The sequence below is a fragment of the Jaculus jaculus genome, chromosome 8 (genome assembly GCF_020740685.1).
Source record: "Jaculus jaculus isolate mJacJac1 chromosome 8, mJacJac1.mat.Y.cur, whole genome shotgun sequence".
Classification (NCBI taxonomy): domain Eukaryota; kingdom Metazoa; phylum Chordata; class Mammalia; order Rodentia; family Dipodidae; genus Jaculus; species Jaculus jaculus.
In genome coordinates this window covers 24,756,729-24,776,893 of record NC_059109.1, presented here as the reverse complement: position 1 = coordinate 24,776,893, position 20,165 = coordinate 24,756,729, and the positions used below count along the sequence as shown (strand labels likewise).

The 20,165-nt window shown below is 38.1% G+C and overlaps 1 protein-coding gene across 3 annotated transcripts in view; it reads left to right on the top strand.

The window, feature by feature from the left end:
* Positions 1 to 20,165, top strand: part of Adgrb3 (adhesion G protein-coupled receptor B3) — a 772,147-nt gene that overhangs the window by 350,934 nt on the left and 401,048 nt on the right. For all 3 annotated transcript variants that reach the window (XM_045156936.1, XM_045156937.1, XM_004653066.3), the window contains 2 exons: positions 6,683 to 6,751; positions 12,278 to 12,386. In XM_045156936.1, the coding sequence (XP_045012871.1) occupies positions 6,683 to 6,751; positions 12,278 to 12,386 (178 nt within the window). The remainder of the gene's footprint in view (positions 1 to 6,682; positions 6,752 to 12,277; positions 12,387 to 20,165) is intronic.

Here is a 20,165-nt window from a genome sequence, read left to right as displayed (position 1 = left end):
TCTGTGTTTAAAGGCTATGTTTATGGAAGAGGAGGCCTGTTCCTTGGCTATACCTTCCTTTCTGCTGTTTGCTTTTTATTTTGAGGTAAGGTGCCACTCTAGCCCAACTGACCTGGAATTCACTATATAGTCTCAGGCTGGCCTCAAACTCACAGTGATCCTTCTAACTACCTTCTGAATGCTGAGATTAAAGGTGTACACCACCATGCCTGGCTATTTTCTTTCCTTTTTTCTTTCTTTCTTTTTTTTTTTTTTTTTGTTGTGGGGTCTCACTCTAACCCACGCTGACCTGGAATTTACTGTGTAGTCTCATGCCAGCCTTGAACTCACAGCAATACACAGCAGTAGTCCTACATCAGCTTCTTGAATGGTGGAATTAGAAGTGTGTGCCACCATGCTTGGCCTTGATTGTTCTTTCAAACTAAAGTTAAAGCCCATGCTTGGGCATCCATGTTTCTGGGTTTGTTAGCATCAAAGCCTAGGCTCAAGCTGCCCCAACAATTTAGATTCAACTATCTATTCTTTTTATTTATTTATTTATTTTTTATTTATTTGAGACAGAAAGAGAGAGAGTGAGAATGGGCCCAACAGGGCCTCCAACTACTGCAAACAAACTGCAGATGCAGGCACCTCCTTGTGCATCTGGCTTATGTGAGTCCTGGGGAGTTAAGCCTGGGTCCTTGGACATTGGTGAGGCATCTTTCCATCTATTCTTAATATGGCAATTAAACAGGTAAGAAATAGTAAAGAGCAGGAAATAGGGATTTATTCAATGTGAGCACATTGGGAGGGAAAAGAAAAGAGTTCCAGTGACTGTCCAAGTCTAACTTCAGGGTGTTGGCATCAGTTTTAGGAAAAACAACTCTGAAGTAACAAATTTAAAGATAAATAAAGGGGCTCCTGCCTGGATGCTCTTTGAAGAAGTTTCAAAGTTCACAGGACCTTTATCTCTCTGTCAAATTAAATCATTGTTTTTTTCTATTAAAGGACCAGAGATGAAGAGATGTTTTACTGGTTAAGAACCTTATCTGAACACCTAAGAATCCAGGTTCAATTCCCCAGGACCCACATGCACAAGATGGCAAAGGTGTCTGGATCTCATTTGCAGTGGCTACAGGCCCTGGAGAGAATACACTGGAGGCACCCATTCCCTGCCTCTCTTCTCTCTATCTCTCTCCACCTTCAAATAAATACATGAAAATAAAAATTTTCTTTGCTTTTCCTGATTTTTTTTAGGAGGGGTTGGTTTTTTGAGGTAGAGTCTCGCCTTAGCCTAGGCTGACCTGGAATTCACTATGTAGTCTCAGTGTGGCCTCGAACTCACAGTGATCCTCATACCTCTGCCTCCAGAGTGCTGTGATTAAAGGTGTGCACCACCACACCCAGCCCTAATTTTTTTTAATTTTTTTTTTTTTTCTTTTTAGTTGTCTGTAGGCAGAGAGACATAGAAAGAAGTAAGGCACACAGAGAGAATGGGTGTACCAGGGCCTCTAGCTGCTGCAAACAAACTCCAGGAACAAAATAAATGAAAAAAGATTTACTAATAATTGTGACTTACTTCTAAAGTGGCTTGAGAATGAAAATATATAGGCTCAATCTACTTGGGAAGAGCAATGATCATATAAGGCCTTTTGGGGGCAATTTCATTTGTACCTACATTTATAGGAAGAGAAAGGCTTACCCCATAGGGAATATGATGTAGAGCAGTCTCTATGAAGGAATATTATGCACTTTTTTCTATAAACATGGCAATCAAGAGCATAGGATATATTAAAAAGTCGAATGAACTGGGGTTACAGAGAGGATAATGAAAGAGAAAGATGGACAGACAGGAAGAGTCCAGTTCACACATGAGTTGTAGCTATCATCACACCTCTAGACAGGGATCCACCACCTCTCCTATGCTGTCATCCTCATGCTTTGCCATTGCATCCTTGTCTACCCTGGAAGCCTTTCTTTTTTCTATTTTTTTAATATTTTATTTTTATTTATTTGTTTATTCGACAGAGAAAGAGGGAGGGAGAGAGAATGGGTGTGCCAGGGCCTCCAGCCACTGCAAACGAACTCCAGATGGGTGTGCCCCCTTGTGCATCTGGCTTACACAGCTCCTGGGAAATCAAACCTGTGTCCTTTGGCTTTACAGGCAAATGCCTTAACCACTATGCCATCCCTCCAGCCCCTTGAACTCTTTCTTAGAGCTACCTTTGTTCTTTTCTGATCATGAACAACAAAATTGATCAAATCTTCATCTACACATATTAAATATTGTCCTTCTCCATCTCTTTATGTCAAATCATTAGCCTAATCTACCTTTGAATTCCCATGCAAATATACTCAACAAGCTGGCAAATACAATGACCCACTTTAGTATAGTTATGGAAAATAGCATAGAATCCACAGGAAATCTACCAAGTGGAAGCCAACCAGAAAGAAAATAGAGAATTATTGGTTGCTTCCCATAAAATATAATTTGCATTTTGTCCCCTATGGCCTGTCCTAGGACCTTCACTTTAGTAGTCTCAGAAACATTTATGTTTCTCTTTAGAGAATGCATTTACTTCAGTGATTTCCATACTTCCTACAAAGAAAAATACTGTTGCGGCTCTTTGACCTTTCTGTTCTACAACCATTTGGCACAGCACTTCTCACTGAATAGGTGTCTAATAATCACTATACTGAAAACTCCTCCTAGCAGAACACATTCTCAGGATGGAGCAATTTCTACTGAATAAATTATAGGTCAAGAAGTTAGCGGAGAGTCAGTTCTGTGCTCTCCCCACTGCCAGGAAAGGAAAAGACATTAACGTGGGTCAACATTACAGGTACATACTTGCCTTGATGTGGTTATAAATGCAAGTCAATGCAGCCTGTCATAAAAATAGTAAACAGTAGGACTCAAATCATAAAGCCTCTATCTATGAAACTCTTTGCATGAATATGAACTGTGTTAGAAATTGCCTCCAAGAGTCACATATTGATGCTGGTAGACAACATTTATCCAGGACCACAGAGTCAAAAATGAGAGGATAAATGCTTTTTTTGGATCTACTTAACACACACACACACACAGAGAGAAAGAGGGAGAGGAAAAAAAATATCTACTATTAGATTGAAAAGGAAAAAGATCTGATGCCTAAATCATCAGAAGAGGGATGTTATCATGAGGTCACCATGAGATGAGCTCTCAAGGTCACTGTCAAGTAGTTTCTGTGCTGTCAGATGACTCCCAGTCATTCACGGGGGCTGAGTAGATAAAAGTATTTGCAGCACTAGCACAAGGGTCTGAGACCATCTGACTTTGGTCCCCAGAACCCACATAAGCAACTGGGTATGGCCATGCCTTCCTTTAAGCAGAGTCTTATGGTAAACAGAACCCAGAGAATCACTGGGGGTCCTCCCCAGGTTTAGAGAATGACTCCATCTCAAGAAGACATGCAGAGGAGTGTTGGAGAAGGAACCCAACCTTCTCCTCTGACTCCTGAATAGACATGCACATTAACACATGCATTTGCATTTTCCACACACACTACACATGCACACATGTCATTCCGTGGGGCCAATGAGATGGCTCAGTTGATAAAGTATTTCCCATGGAAACAGAAGGACTTAAATAAGAATTCCCTGCATCCATGTAAAAAAGCTAGTCAGGGCTGGAGAGATTGCTTAGTTGTTAAGGCACTTGCCTGGAAAGCCTAAGAACCCAGGTTTGATTCCCCAGTACTCACCCACATAAGCCAGGCACACAAGATGGCACATGCATCTGGAATTCATTTACAGTGGCTGGTGGTCCTGGTATGCCCATCTTCTCTATGTATATTTGCCTGTTTCTTTTTCTAATAAATATTTTTAAAATAGCCAGGCAAGGTAATACCTGCCTGTAATCCGAGAGTTGGAAAGGTGGAGATTGGAGGATTCCAGGGCTTGCTGGCAAGCTTGTCTAGCTGAATTGGTAAACTCTGGGTTCAGTGAGAGACCCTGTCTCAAAAAGCAAATTGAGATTCATTGAGGTAGATACATAATCTTCAGCTCTGACCTCCACACACATAACAAATATATATACACACATGCATACATGCCATACATATGCATGAAAAATTAATTAATCAGTAAATTCAAGTGGCCAGAAATGTTTTCATATTACCAAAATTATTGTCCTCTTTGTTCAGCTTCATTCTGTCAGTCTGCTTGTGCGTCAAAAGTCACACTGAATTACTGTGTATAATATATAGTGGCTAATATACATATTTTTCATTGTGTTTGAGACAAGTTAGAGCTGTCAGTTCGTAGCAATTCATAGAAATAAGTTAGTAGGAATAAAAAAAACCGAAAGCATACTGACTTTGCAGCTTATTTCCTTTAATTTTGGTCTTCATTAGATATTGGCTAGGGAAAAGAGCTAAGCATAGACTTTGAACATGACTCAGTAGTCTAACCCCACCACCCATTGCCCACACCCTCTAAGACGTCCAGGCTTAGCTCTCTGTGCCATCACATGATATGAAGTCAGCAAACCATCTTGATATTTGGAAATGCTATCAACAGTGAGATCTCAGGAGAGATCTAGTCAGACTGCCTTTCTACTCTGATACTAATGCTCCACTCACCATGTCAGAAAATAGCACCAAATGTTCCTTATACTCTGTTTCACTAGTGAGATATTTGTTAATAATTCATGTTTTTATATTTTCCCTTAAGTGATTTAAAGAGCTCAACACTGAATGCTTTATTTTCATCAAGGAATTGAGTGTGTGTGCAGTGGCCTTCATGTATAGCAAGAAGTCACTGACCCACTGTCAGTAAAACATGGTCTGTGAAATGGTTTTGTATATATATATATTTTTTTATTACAGAAGTGGAGATGCATTGACACAAATTACTTCCCATTTTCTCGATGTCTCTTGTTGGCAGCAGCATGCATAAAGGAGATCTGGCAGGGGTTAAGCTGTGCATGGAGGTTATGGCCCTCAGCACAGCCAATCTCCATGCAGGCCAGGAAACCTGCAACACTTGCCTCATTAGCACATGCCCCCCACTGAGTTAACCAGCCATAGGCAATGGGAGAACTCTGAAGGTCAATTCTTTCTGCCCATAGGTAGAGTTACAGCTCAGTAGACTCAGCCCTTAAAATGTTAACACTCCAAGCAAGAAATGTTAAGTGGGAAAAATGGCTGGTAATACAGAAAGGTTAAATGAGTTGAAAACCAGCCTATAGCAGATTTTTTTTTTTCATTTTTTTCCCCCAAGAGTTGAAGAAAGTATTCTAGAACTTTTATAGAGGTTACAACTTGGAACATGTTCCAACCATGTGATTGCCAGGAACTATTAAAATAAATAGCACAAATAGGGCAATTAAATATAGACACTAACAGCTTCAAACCACAAGAGGAGAGGAAATGAGGCAGCTTAGTATTTATCTAAAATCACCCAGGTGAATTTATCTGGAATTAGAGCAAATGCTTGTTTTGAAAAGCTAGACAGAAAGAAGCAGATGAGACTTACCAACTATTATGTCTGACCTGGAAGGAGCCCTGTCCTAAGCTGGTGACCCAGGGTGAGGCCTTGTCCCTGCTAAGTTATGTTCAGACCAGCTAGACAGGTTGGATTCTGAGCACAGACCAAGCAGCTGTATTCCAGTCATTTATATTGTCATGCCTGCACTTGACACTGTTTCGGTCTCCAGTATCCCCAAGTCACTGCTCATAACCAGCACCCAGGATTTCCTTTGCTGGCCTTTGCATCTTGAAAGCATGCTAAATAAGAGAGAGTCTCTGAAACACCTCTCACATGTGATCACTAGCAAAGCTGAGCTGGAAGATGAATAGACTCAAAATGATCTTGTCCGCCCAGCAAGGGAAAAATCCAATAAGCAGGCCCTTAATGCTAAACGAAGATAAAACCCATAGGTCTTAAACAGTTAATTAGGACAAAAGAAAATGGGAAAGATTTGGAGGTATAATAGGAAAAGATTCCATATCTTAAAACTCATCTATGTCAATTGCTTTTCTTTCTTACTTTCTTTGATTTTTCTTTTGCAAAAGTCAGTGGTAAGAAATAGTAATTCAAAAATTTCTAAGATGTATGAAGCATTGATTATGTTCTTTTTTTCTGGAACTTAGAAATTGTCATTTGCTGTTTTCAATAGCTAGTTAAAAAGAAGTGTCTACAGCCATCCACCCTGAATGTGTCCAATCTCATCTGAAAAATAAAAGCGCAGTTTCCAGGAAGGGCAGAGCAAGATTCTAACTGAAGGGACCTTGCTAGCCTTGGGTTGGTCCACTGTCTAGGGTCTCAGCAAAATGATACTAGAAGTAAAATTATAAATAACAATCATGGTTTTTAATGAAAGATATCTTGTAATTGATCAGCACAAGCAGGTTTCCTTATAGAGGTAATAAAATATTTGTAAGGAATGATTTTGCACTGGCATTAAAGAGAATATTGAGATGGTTGTGAACAAAATATATTTTATCTATTCTGACTGCTTCTGAGGGTGAAGATATGAAGTTATGTAGAAATTGTAGGATGTGGTGCTTGGAAAGACTCCTTAGACATTGAGATTATGTCAGAGTAATAAAATACCATCTTAAAATGTTGATATCATTATGATAGTATCATTCCACATGAGTGTTGTTGAAAAGTATATTTTCTCATGTAATACTTAACTTTTTTATCTAATTTACAGAACTTCTTTCAAATAGTTAGCAACCTTCTAGATGAAGAAAACAAGGAGAAGTGGGAAGATGCACAGCAGGTAAGGTTGGAATTACCTTAAAACGTATAATGAAGTTGACTACATTTATTTATGTATGTATTTTATTTGCAAGCAGACAGAGTTACAGAGAAGAAAGAAAGATAGAAAGAATGGGTGTGCCAGGGCATCCAGCTATTGCAATTGAACTCCAGATACATGCACCACTTTGTGCATCTGGCTTTATGTGGGTACTAGAGAATTGGACCCAGATTGTTCGGCTTAGCAGGCAAGTGCCTTAACCGCTGAGCAATCTCTTCAGTCCATTTTTTTTAATACTTAAAACATTAATGGTTTGCTGATCTAAGAACAGAGAAGATTTTTTAATCACTCTAGCTGTTATAAAACAATAATTTTACAGGTAGCTGGTAGAGACAATGAACACTTTAGTTACTTTTTAATGTTCAGAAACAAATATATATTACTTATATGGTTTACCAATAGATTTCCTTCCTGTCTACAGATAATGGTAAAAACAAAAAATTTGAAAACACATAACAAATGAAATGATGCGATATATATTAAAAGTCAAAGCATTTAATTAAAGGTTACATAAAATATGGATCATATGTACCCACTTGCATTCTTATTCAAAGAAAATAGTTGTAAATGTGATCTTTCATTTGAAATACATACATACATATATATATATATATATGTATATATATATATATACACACACACACACATGTATATATGTATATATGTATATATATATGTATATATGTATATATATATATACACATATATATGTATATATGTATATATATATATATATATATTACATATATATGTATCATATATATAGAGAGAGATATCTATCTATCTATATATCTATATCTATATCTATATCTATATCTATATCTATATCTATATCTATATCTATATATATATATATATATATTCTCAGTTGGTAGAGTGTTTGCCTAGCATACATGAAACCCTAAGGTCAGTAACCAGAACCTCATAAAATTGGTGCTATAAACATGTACACAGGAAGTAAAGCCAGGGGTATCGGGAGTTCAAGGTCATGCTTGGCTTGATAATATAGTCAATGTCAGTCTGAAATACAAGAGAGACCGTTCCTCCCCCCAAAAAAATTGTTTGGATATTTTTGTTCCTGTTATCCCCAGTCAGTTAGCAAGTGACCATAGTAGTTTGATTATTTTTAAATTACCTGTCCTATACTAACTTATATAGAGCAAATAGTAGTTTTTCCTCAAACAGAAAAAGTGTTTTATAGTGGAATAGTTACTGTGGAAATTTAATATAACTCAAGGTTGAACTTCTTTAAAATTTCCACTTGACTAAAAATTCCAAGAATAAGACCATCTTAAAATAAAGAATGAGTATTTACTGATTTAGAACAACTGCACCATTTTCTTTTCATAATCATCACATATACCTTCAGAAGTAAATCATGCCATTTATTCCCATTATGGAAGGAGTTCTAATAATATCCCCAGGGGCCAACCTCACTATCAGGTACAAATTCTGTTTCTGTTAAAAAAAGGGGGGGGGTAAAAAGAAAATGACACTTGTGTTTAAGACTGTGATTTATCCCCCCCCCTCCTTTTAATTACATACTTGCCCTTGGACTTTGTCTTGAGAACAGCTTCATTCTCTTACTTTAAGAAAGTGATCCCTTTCCCCACAATATAGTTGCAGTGGCCAAGCACATCTGTCTGGAATGCTGCAGGCTATTAATTATAGATATATTCCAAACAAATGTATACTCTATTTACATCAAGGCTGCAGTATGTGTCATGGTCTTTTCACTCTCTGTTAAGTCACAACATGAACAAATAATGAATGGTACCAGGACTTCTCATCAAAGGACAGTCATGAGTCCCTCATCCATCTGATTTTATAGTGATTTGAGGCTAGTTTTGTACTTACTTAAAAATATATATATATATATTTTTCGGGTTGGAGAGATGGCTTAGCAGCTAAGCACTTGCATGTGAAGCCTAAGGACACCAGTTTGAGGCTCACTTCCCCAGGACCCACGTTAGTCAGATGCACAAGGGGGCATACACATCTGGAGTTCCTTTGCAGTGGCTGGAGGCCCTGGCAGGCCCATACTCTCTTTCTCTCTCTCTCTCTCTCTCTCTCTCTCTCTCTCTCTCTCTCTCTCTCTCTCTCTATCTGCCTCATTCTCTCTCCATCTCTTGCTCCCAAATAAGTAAAAATAAACAAAAAAATTAAAAATATCTTCAGTGTTAATCATTCTTAATGATATTTTAAATAGTTTATTTATTCATTCATTTATAGATAATGAGAAAGAGAAAGAAGCAGACAGAGAGAAAGGGAGATAAAGTGAGACAGATACAAGGAGAAAATGGGCATTCCAGGGCCTCCAGCCACTGCAAAAAAAAGAAGAGAAAAAACAAAAACAAAACTTCAGATGCAATATGCCACCTTGTACATAGGACTTTATGTGGTTACTGTGGGATCAAACTCAAGTTCTTAGGCTTTGCAGGCAAGTGCCTTAACCACTGAGCAACCTCTCCAGCTCCCTTTTACTGCTGTTTTAAAAACAACTGTTGGAAAAAATAATAATTCTGAAGGCATTACTAAGAAGTGATGTCAGACCCATGCCTCTAATCCCAGTACATGGGAGCCAGAGGTGGGAGGACCACTATGAGTTCAAGTCCAGCCTGGGACTAAAGAGTAAGGTAAGGAGGATCACTGTGTGTTCAAGGCCAGCCTAGGACTACAGAGTGAGTTTCAGTTAGCCTGGGTTATGGTGAGACCCTATTTTAATCCTCACGCCCAAAGAAGGAAAAAGTTATGTCCTAATTATGCCACATGGTAAATGAGTGTGTGATCACAAAAGGTTGCCTTGTCAAAAAGGACTTTGAGAATGTACCCAAAATAGTCCTTGTGACCCTCTTTATGTAATTTTAGAAAAATACCATCAATAAAAGGAATACATAAAATAGAGCTGTGTGTGAATTTAGAAAAGCAGCTAAGTAATAGTAGTGTCAGAGTGTTTTGCAAACAAAATGTACATTTTAGAAAAATAAACATGGCCACTTCAAAGCTTATTAGTTACCCATCAGCTCCATTTATGAAGGTTCAAACTCTGTTTATATAAATTCTCCTCCTGAACAGGTGGCCTTCTGTTATGCCAAAAGGAGGCCCCGACAAGCAGCATCGCACACACTGCACTTTTGTCATATATTATATTCCATATTTCCATTGTGCTGAAAGCCCATGTATACCACAGGCGGGAGTGGACTCCAGCCTGTTAACCAAATCCAGATCGATGCCTATGCTGTGGCTAACATCTTTTGAAACAGCCACACCTGTCCATTTGTGTAATGTCCCTTGTCACTTTGCACAAATGGCAGATTTGATTTGTTCCAACAGAAAATCCCACCAATTGAGATGCATAAAATATTTACTGTTAGACCCTTTGTAGTAAAAGGTTACCAACCCCTGCTCTTCAGTATTTGACTACAGTTGGATAAAAATTTATGACAACCTGAAAAAAAAAAAAAAAACACCAACATGGAAAAAAGAGAAGAATTTTATCAGTGGATGAACATTAAATCAGTATGATGTATATTACAGACTCCTTGCTGAAACAGAGGTGCTCTCAGTCTTTCATAGATATAAGGAAATATAGCTCCAAATATAAGTTCTCAAGACAAACAAATAGTTCTGGAATGGCCATTGCATGCTTTTTTTTTTGGTCACACTTGTATCATCATAACACCCCTTGGTAAATGGAATGTCTGTCATCTTGGTTAATTGGCTTCCTACAAAGGAGAATGAGCTTCTTATGTCTTCATGACTGGGGATAATTTTGCAGTTTGAAACCAGCTCATTTGGCCCCTGATTTAGGACTGTACTTTTCTAAAGACACTAAAAGATAGGGGCACTATCTTCTTTGATGTTAGGAATTGCTATATCTTTCTGATAGACATAGAAGGAATTTAACAAACTGAGTTTTCTACAGTTAAGGCTCTAATACAAGTAAGAGTGAATGGGGTGAAAGAAGACTATTCCCAACAGGGAGAATTATGCCTCTGATTTTTAGTTTATATTATACTGCACTCATATACATATATGCTTTCTCAAGAAGTTGGGAGGGCATCCAGTACTAGCAGGAAGTTTTAGACAATAGAATCATAGTGCACATTGTTGGAATGGGGATGATGGATTTTCAACATTCATATTTAATGATTGAAAATGGAGGGAAAAAAACATGATTCATTTCCCAAAACATCCTGATGCTGAAAACTGTAGCTATTTATGCCATCTACTTTTTATAATTATTGAACCCAACTTCCTTTATGATGTTTAAAAGTTCCAGAGATTATGGATGGCCATGAGAAATGAGCCTAGAACTGACTGGCTTTGTCTTCTAAAATGATTATAGAATGCAGGCTATTATTAAAAGCTTTATGGGTTACAAAAGGCAAAACTCATGACCTTTTAAATGTTCTTGATGTTACATATACTGTGAACTATTTCCAACATATGGTTGTGTCCTGAAGAAAACATATCCTTTTATATGTGTAAGTACCATAGCATTGAGCAACCAAGCCAGTTTTGAAATTAGGTAAATAATTTTGCAAAAGGTACATACACAGGTAGTTGGTTAGATAAGTAGATAGTACAAACTATAGATATAGACAAATGACAGATAAAAGAGTAAATATAAATGTCTCAGTATTACCTCAACTATATTGTTTAGCATTCTTGACATTCTGTTTTTCTAGCCTTAAAGTATAACAATCATAGGTTTGTTTAGTCAAGCATATTCAAGTATATTGTCTATACTCTAGCTACTAGTATATTTCTATAATTATTGTTATTGTTACATATACAGTAACTAATAGAAATAATAGAAGTATGGCTGGAGAGATGGCTTAGCCATTGAGGCACTTGCCTGTAAAGCCAAAGGACCCAGCTTCAATTCCCCAGTACCCACATAAAACCAGATGCAGAAGGTGGAACACACATCTGGAGTTTGTTTGTTGTGGCTGGAGGCCCCAGTGGGCCCATTCTCTATAAATGCTTCTCTCTTTTTCTCTCTCAAATAAATAAATTAAATTAAAGAAAGAAATATTAAAGTAAATGTTTCTTCTGAGATATTTGTTATTCAATGGATTTCATGTCTAATTATTCTCATAATAATAGCAAACATATTTTCTTCCTATGTGCTCCATGTAAAATATAAGATACTAGAGTCTAATTTCTGTGCCTTATTATTAGAGAGAAAGAGTTCATAAACATAAGTTTATGTTATTTCTCAGTATATAATCTACTAGGATTTTGAGTTTCTTTGGGTTTGTATTAGTCATATGACATCCAAATACTAAGTGACATCTATGTACTAAGTGACATCTATGTGTCACTTAGTATTATTTTCAAATATATTTAAAAAGTACTGAGACATCACTCCAAATGAAACAGAACTTATTTGTAAATTTACTACATAATGTCCTCCCATTCTAATTCTATATTCTACATTATGGACTTTTCTTCCTATCTTAATTTTGCTTATTTTTCTAGATTTATCCAGGTTCAATAGAGTTAATGCAGGTGATTGAAGATTTTATACACATTGTTGGAATGGGGATGATGGACTTTCAAAATTCATACCTAATGACTGGAAATGTAGGTAAGAAATAGGATTTTTTTCTCAAAGTCTTTCTGAAATAAAACAAAAATTAAGACTCAGCACCATACATTTTCAAGTATAAAATTATTGTTCATATTTTCACTTTCTCTGATTGAATATATTATGGACCAAACCCTATGCACATTATATATAGACACCAATATAAATGCACAGTTTTTTATGCCATTCATGGAGTCATGAACATTTATCTGGTCACCCAAACTATGAAACTGATAGGCCAAGCAAATGATTCCATCTAAATAGAGTTTTGTAAAGCAATGAGTTTATTGGGTTTTCTTACCAGTACATTGGTCAGGGGTTACTTACAGAAGCGTGGATGACTCAAAGGTAGCTTGATCAATAAAACTCCCACTCAGTGTGAGTATTGACTCACAAAAGTACATCCATGGAGCTCCCTGCCCAACTTGCTGGCACCCCAGTGAAGAGTCTTCTGCATCCCAATGGTTGCTTATCTCTTATATATAATTTTGGGGAGGAATTGTTTGAGTCTTGCGACTTACTTAGATTCCTGTGGTTTGTTATTTCCCTGATCTTCATAGGCTTTGTATGCCTTAATAGCTTGCTGAGGCTTATGAATCTGGATGGGCCAGCAGAAGGGAAAGTTTCAATTTGAAGCAAATAGCTTAAAAACCTCTCCCACTCCTCCTGTGACTCTTACATTCTTTCCATCCCATCTTCCTTGATGTTTCCTAAGCCTGGTAGACCAAGGAAGAGGTGATATGGATATATGGTTATTTTATTTTGTTCTAGTCATGATATGGACATAAGATTAAAAATAACAAAGGTTCTACATATGGCTGAGCATTGGATGGCAATTCCACAGTAATAGTTATTAATTCTCAACAGCCTGACCAACTATGCATGTCCTTAGTAACCACTACCCACTGCAAAATAAATAAATAAATAAATTTTTAACGATGTTTACCTCAACAATTGAAACTGAGTGCTCTGGTAAGCTATGGACATTAGCATATAGTTGAGAAGTCTGACAGGTATAACACACTCATTTAAGAAAACAGTAGCCATGGCCTCCAAACTAGGACCTTTGAAATCACTACCCAAGTGTCCTTACCCAGGCTTACAATATCAAAAGTGAATTCTGCCATTTTGAACAGGACTTAAATCCAGATAGAAAGCTATCATTATGTCTGTGACTATTGTTCTACTACTTAACAGTGGGCACATTGTGCTGGTATGTTAGTAACATAGCCTCTGGTGTCAATCAAGTGGGACTGCTAATAATGTAGTGGTTTGATTTTTGCATGTTCTGAAAGCAAAGAGCAGTGTCTTCAGCAACAGTGACTCACAAGTTTTGGCATGCAAAAAACCACAGTGGTGATATCCCTTGTGGAGTATGGGGCCTCAGAGAATTCCCTGGACAACAGCTCATGAAGAGTCTAACCCTGTCACTAAATTTTTTACCCAACAACACTATGGCTCCTAGAATTTCCCTTGCTAATCTACATAAGGCACCTGTGTTCAAACTGCTCCACTGCTCTGTTTACTGTTCCTCCAAGCTTTTCCAAATCTATAAGACACTATTTTTTACAGTGGGTGGGAAGAATTTTAGAAAGAGCCCTGCCACTTTGACCAAATGCCATTGGTCTTGGGATTCAGCAGCTGAAATGGCACTGAAATAAAATACTACCAACTATACTATAGCATGAGAAGGCCCTATCATGTGTAAGAAATGTTTTCTCAGAGGAGCAATGTTGTATTCAGTGGTATGGTTGGGGGTGTGCAGTGCTCCATCTAGACATCCATAGCTCAAAGTTACTTTGCATGCGTCATACAGCCTTCTTATACTGGAGCACTGCTATGAGAATGTCGCACATGTCTCTAACTGTGATGGGCTCAGTAATGGCAGCTACCACTGATTGAACCTGGCCCAGAGCGAAGAAGGCCAAATGTGGTTGAATAGCTGCTGCATCCACTGCTGTAGCTGGTTCCCAGATTGGAAGAGGCTCTGCATCTGTACAGTGGTTGCAGACTTTCATCAGCCAAACCTGGCTGCTAGAAGGGCACTAAGCTGGGTAAAAACCAAAAATCAACTTCCAATATTTATGCAAGAAAGAAATGTGCACAAAATAATCTGGATGCAGGGTAGGGAAAATAATGGCTTAACTATAGGACAAACCGTAAGTGTACTCTTTTTTTTTTAAATTTTTTATTTATTTATTTGAGAGTGACAAACACAGAGAGAAAGACAGATAGAGGGAGAGAGAGAGAATGGGCGCGCCAGGGCTTCCAGCCTCTGCAAACAAACTCCAGACGCGTGTGCCCCCTTGTGCATCTGGCTAACGTGGGACCTGGGGAACTGAGCCTCGAACCGGGGTCCTTAAGCTTCGCAGGCAAGCACTTAACCGCTAAGCCATCTCTCCACCCCGTAAGTGTACTCTTTTTCATTGGGCCCACTCTGCCACCCATTCCTTCTTTCGTACCTTTGGTGAATGGTTGCTCGGGCTTTAAAGTCATTCGAAAACTCACAAACAAGCACAGCCTTTGATTTCCTGACAGTTTCTTCCATAGGAACTGATTTCTGCACTAATCTTGCCACATTTGCTTTTGAGTAACCTAGACAGGCTTCAGTTTCCTTTCTTTTCCACTTCTTTCTGAATTCTTTAGCGCTTTATGAACACAAGCTATATGCCAGACTAAGTCATTCAGATTTGCCCCTCTCCTACTTCGTAAAAATTGCATCAAACCACAGACGTAAGGAAAGTCACTGAAGCCCTATTCGAGTCCCAAGGTACCTGCTGACTCAGCTTCCTCCTTCAAAGGGTCCCATGACCACAAGCTCAGAGGCCTGGGAGAACTGGGCATCAAGCACAACCTGTTCTGTGCTCAGTTCCCTCGGTAATGCCTGGCATTCTCCTATTTCATTCCAGTCACTGATATTCATGGTGTCCTTAGCTGCCAGTAACCAATTGTCTCTAATGGCTCATGTGAGTCACACTGTCGAGACTGATTTCCCTCAGATTGCCTCAGATTATGCATCCTCTGTCTCAAAGAAGAATGGATAGCTTTAGTATTGTTTCTCTTCTTCGACCACACTCAGAATGATCCAGTCTACTTCCACCTCTGACAGCCATATGACGGAGACTAAGAAGCTCTTTCTTTTCTTAAGCCTTTCTCAATTCATTGCAGTCCATATGAAGATAATCTCCTGACCATAGTTTCCTATACTATATCATTAGAAAGACACCATCTGCATGTTGAATCCTGGATTATCCCTTCATTAGAGCTCAGGCCTGAAGCTTAGCATATATTACTTCTACCTTACTTTATTCTGCCTTGGTGTTTCATTCCTGCCAGAAATTCCAGGAAGGGCTCTTTAGCATACATCTCAAGTTGTTTGCCCTTACAGACCACTAGCTCTAAGCAATGCATACTAACAACTCTTTCATTCCATTTTTCTACTTGTTCTGATAGCCTGATAGAATCTAGTGCTGTAAATAGCATCTCCATGTCTTTCCATAATAGCCACTCCTTTTTGTGCACAGTTCTTTATTGAAAGACAGCATAGAATAAGTCATGCTTTTTTTTTTTTTAATTTTTGTTTTTTCGAGGTCGGGTCTCACCCTAGCCCAGGCTGACCTGGAATTCACTATGTAGTCTCAGGGTGGCCTTGAACTCACTGCAATCCACCTACCTCTGCCTCCCAAGTGCTGAGATTAAAGGTGTGTGCCACCACGCCCAGCTCTAAGTCTTCTGTTTTATCAGCAGAGCAAAAGCTGGGCAGCTGCCACCTTAGCCCGCTCGTGGTCCCATACCATATGTGCTACTTTCAGGGATTACAATGTATTCTCCAGTCCATTTGAGTGTATCCCTGTATTCACAAGGAAAACTTCATTCATCAATGTGGCATGCCACCCTGCATTGCATATCAGAGGATTACCACCATGAGATTCCTCCTGACATGGATGCTCCACACTCAAGTTTCCTTCATGACTTATCTCAAGACAGAGTGCACAACTTCCAGCGTTACAAAGAGACATCTCATCCCATGCCACTAGTGGGCAGAAAGCTGTATGGGGATGAACCCTAGATGTCACCTCTCAGATGGCACAGCTTCAATATTTTTTAATTTATTGTCATTTTTTAAATTTATTTTTATTCACATCTTCCATGATTGTAAACAATAACCCATGGTAATTTCCTCCCTCCCCCCCACTTTCCCCTTTGGAACTCCACTCTCCATCATGTCCCCTTCTCCTCTGAATCAGTCTCTCTTATATTTTAATGTCATCATCTTTTCCTCCTATTATGATGGTCTGGAGTAGGTAGTGTCAGGCACTGTGAGGTCATGGATATCCAGACAATTTTGTGTCTGGAGGAGCACACGATAAGGAGTCCTACCCTTCCTTTGGCTCTTACATTCTTTCCACCACCTCTTCTTTAATGGACCCTGAGCCTTAGAAGGTGTGACAGATATTTCAGTGCGGAGCACTCCTTTGTCACTTCTTCTCAGCACCATGATGCCTTCTGAGTCATTCCAAGGTCACTGCCACCTGAAAAGAGAAGGTTCTCTAACCAAAAATGAGAGTAGCATTAATATATGGGTATAAACATTAAGAGAAGTGCTTACTGAGCAGTTTGATGAGCATAGCATATAAATTTAGCTAGATACCAGCAGATGTTATACCACTATGGCTCATGACTATCCCTGTTGTAGGTTTTCAGTATCAGAAGCGTATTCCCTCCTATGGAGCAGGAGTCCAGTCCAATTAGAGAACCACTGGTTTCCCCCATAACAGATGTGCTACTATTGTACCTGTTGGCTGATTTGGCTTGGCTGGCCAAATCTAAGGTTGCAGTGTCCACTTTTGAGTATCTCCATGGGTGATTTTTCTCTCTCCCATTTAACTGCATACAGCATGGGTTTTTCCAGCTTTCTGTCAGCTGGTCTACATAGAGGAGGTTTTCAGTGCAGTTCCAGTAAGATTTCTCAGTGACCTTGCAGCCCAAGTATGTGGAGTCTTCAGTAGTACGGTTCTACCATCTATTCCTGGTGGGAAACCAAGGGCCTTGGCAATGGCCTGTAATGCTTTGGGAGCATCGGGAACCTCCCTGGCCAGCAACCCACTGGAAGGTATTTTATCTCTGGCACTGAAAATTTTCTAGAAAAATCTACAGCTCCTGAGTGTTCTATTGTCCAAAAAATTAGGTATGATTTATTTAATATCTTTTGATTAGCCCTCCTTTAATCTTTTATTTACTCAATCTCTTCCCTCAACTTCAGTTAGGCCTTTTCACCCCCATTAATCTGTTCTTCTACTTACATATATACAATACTATCCTATTAATTCCCCCTCTCCCTTCCTTTCTATTCCCTTTGTATCTCCTTTCTAGCTAAATGGCCTCTGCTACTTAGTTTTCTTCCTACTCACACTGAAGTCCAATCATGTGTTGCTAGGATTCACATATCAGTTGAAGGACATCGAGGCTGGTTCAAATTCCTAGATATTATGAATAGAACAGCAATAAACATGGTTGATCAAGTATCTCTAAGGTAGTGAGATGAGTCCTTAGGATATATGCCTAGGAATGCTATAGCTGGGTCTTATGGTAGATCTATTTTTAGCTGATGAGTGGATAATGAAGATATGACACATTTACACAAAGGAGTTCTACCCAGTGGTAAAGAAAAATGAACTTATGAAATTCGCAGGAAAATGGATGAACTGGAAAGGATTATAGTAAGTGACGTAACCCAGGCCCAGAAAGCTAAACGTCGCATGTTCTGTCTCATATGTGGATCCTAGCTACACATGATTGGACTTCTGGGAATTGTGGCACATGCCTTTAATCCCAGCACTTAGGAGGCAGAAGTAGGAGGATTGCCATGTGTTTGAGGCCAGCCTGGGACTACAGAGTGAATTCTGGGTCAGCCTGGGCTAAAGTGAGACCCTACCCAACTAAACTAAAAAAAAAAAAAAAAAAACTAAATAAGTAAAATAAACACAATAATCTGAAAAAGAACCAAAGTTAATTCCACAGTCTAATATATATAAATTCAGCCATAAATTAGTAAGCTATTTCAGAATAATAGAATATCCAATTATGTATGGTATTATTATTTGCTACAAAAATCTATTAATGTTCATAAAATAAATATTGATAAATAAATGTTTATTAAGAATTACCATTGTCTTGATTTACCATGATGGTAAGATTTATTTTACTTATTATTTAGTTATTTATTTATTTATTTAAGAGGGGGAAAGAGAGGTAGAGAATGCTCATTCTCTCTCTCTCTCTCTCTCTCTCACACACACTCTCCCTCCCATCTTTCTCTCTGTCAAATAAATAAATAAAATTTAAAAAAAATTATAAAACATGATAAGACCCACAAGATGTGAGAGAATATCCAGAAGCATTGCCCCCTCCACACACAAAATGACTGACTGTTGTTCCAACATCCCATAACCCACAACTCCCTTGCAGTGATCCCACTGAATAGAATGAGGGCAAGGAGGAGGGAAATGGTGCCAACAAATGATGTAAATTTTCACATAATCATAATAAAAAGCACGGCCTTAATTCATCACAATTGGGTAGCTAGAAAGATTTTCATCAAAAATCGTTTAAGTAAAAAGTTCTATAACTTCTTTTTCATTGAAGAATTTCCTGTATTTATCAACTTTTGGTAAATATTCTTCTATGCAAGAGTACCCATTAATGCTGTGTCAAACATGTATTCATGTAAAAATATACTCAGTTTTCAAAAGATGCCAGATCTCAAAATGTTTAACATAGAGTTGAGAAAAATAAGTCTATTAAGTTGTTAAGCCAATGCTTTTATAAAGAACTTGAGAATCAGAAGAATAGTGTCCCTAGTCACACATGAATAGGTATGGAATTAAAAATAGACATTTGGGGCTAGGGAAATTGCTTAGGGGTTAAGGTGCTTTCTTGCAAAGCTGGTCAGCTCAGCTTCAATTCTCTGGCACCCATGGAAAGATAGATGCAAAAAGTGGCGTATACATCTGGCATTCATTTGCAGCAGCAAATATCTCTGGAATGCCCATATAGGCATACATTCAAATAAATAAATAAAAGCATTTAATAAGTCATATGGTAAATATAATGCATGAGTCTATGAGGACTTAACTAAAGGCTAAGGTTCCCTTCCAATGGTTGGTTTAATTATTGAATGAACACATGAACGAGTACATGAAAAAATATGCTACAGAGAGATTTTGACTTTCAGCATGCCTCATTTCATTGTAAAATTATAGTCTACATGTTCTAACTACATCAAAGCTAAGTGGGTATTGTTTGGGAAAATGTGAGGTTTATAACACATACATACATTTTAAAAACTATTATTATCAATTAATGCACACGGAATATTTCATTTTATTTAATGAGTTATTTTAAATGCTATTTTTCCTTAACAAAAATATCTTTTCTTTTTAGCAAAGCTATTATTTAAGAAATAGGACTTGTTTTTTGTACTTTGTGCCAAGTGCTTTCAGTTCGAAACTTCTCTCATCACTTTTCTGAAACTACCACTGGAAAAGCCTTCTGGAAATTTCCAGTGGCCAAATCAAACTTCCTCCCACTTACATCTCATGTGTCCTCTCTGCCTTGCAAACCATTCACTCATTCTTGAACCTGTCTATTCCCATAATATTTGTTCTATATATGTTCTAAGGAGCTGTAGTAGAATGCTTTATAGTTTTTATTATGTTAAATCGATGTTTTAATAATAACTTAATGTAGCATGCTACCTTTGCTTGGCTTATCAGGAAG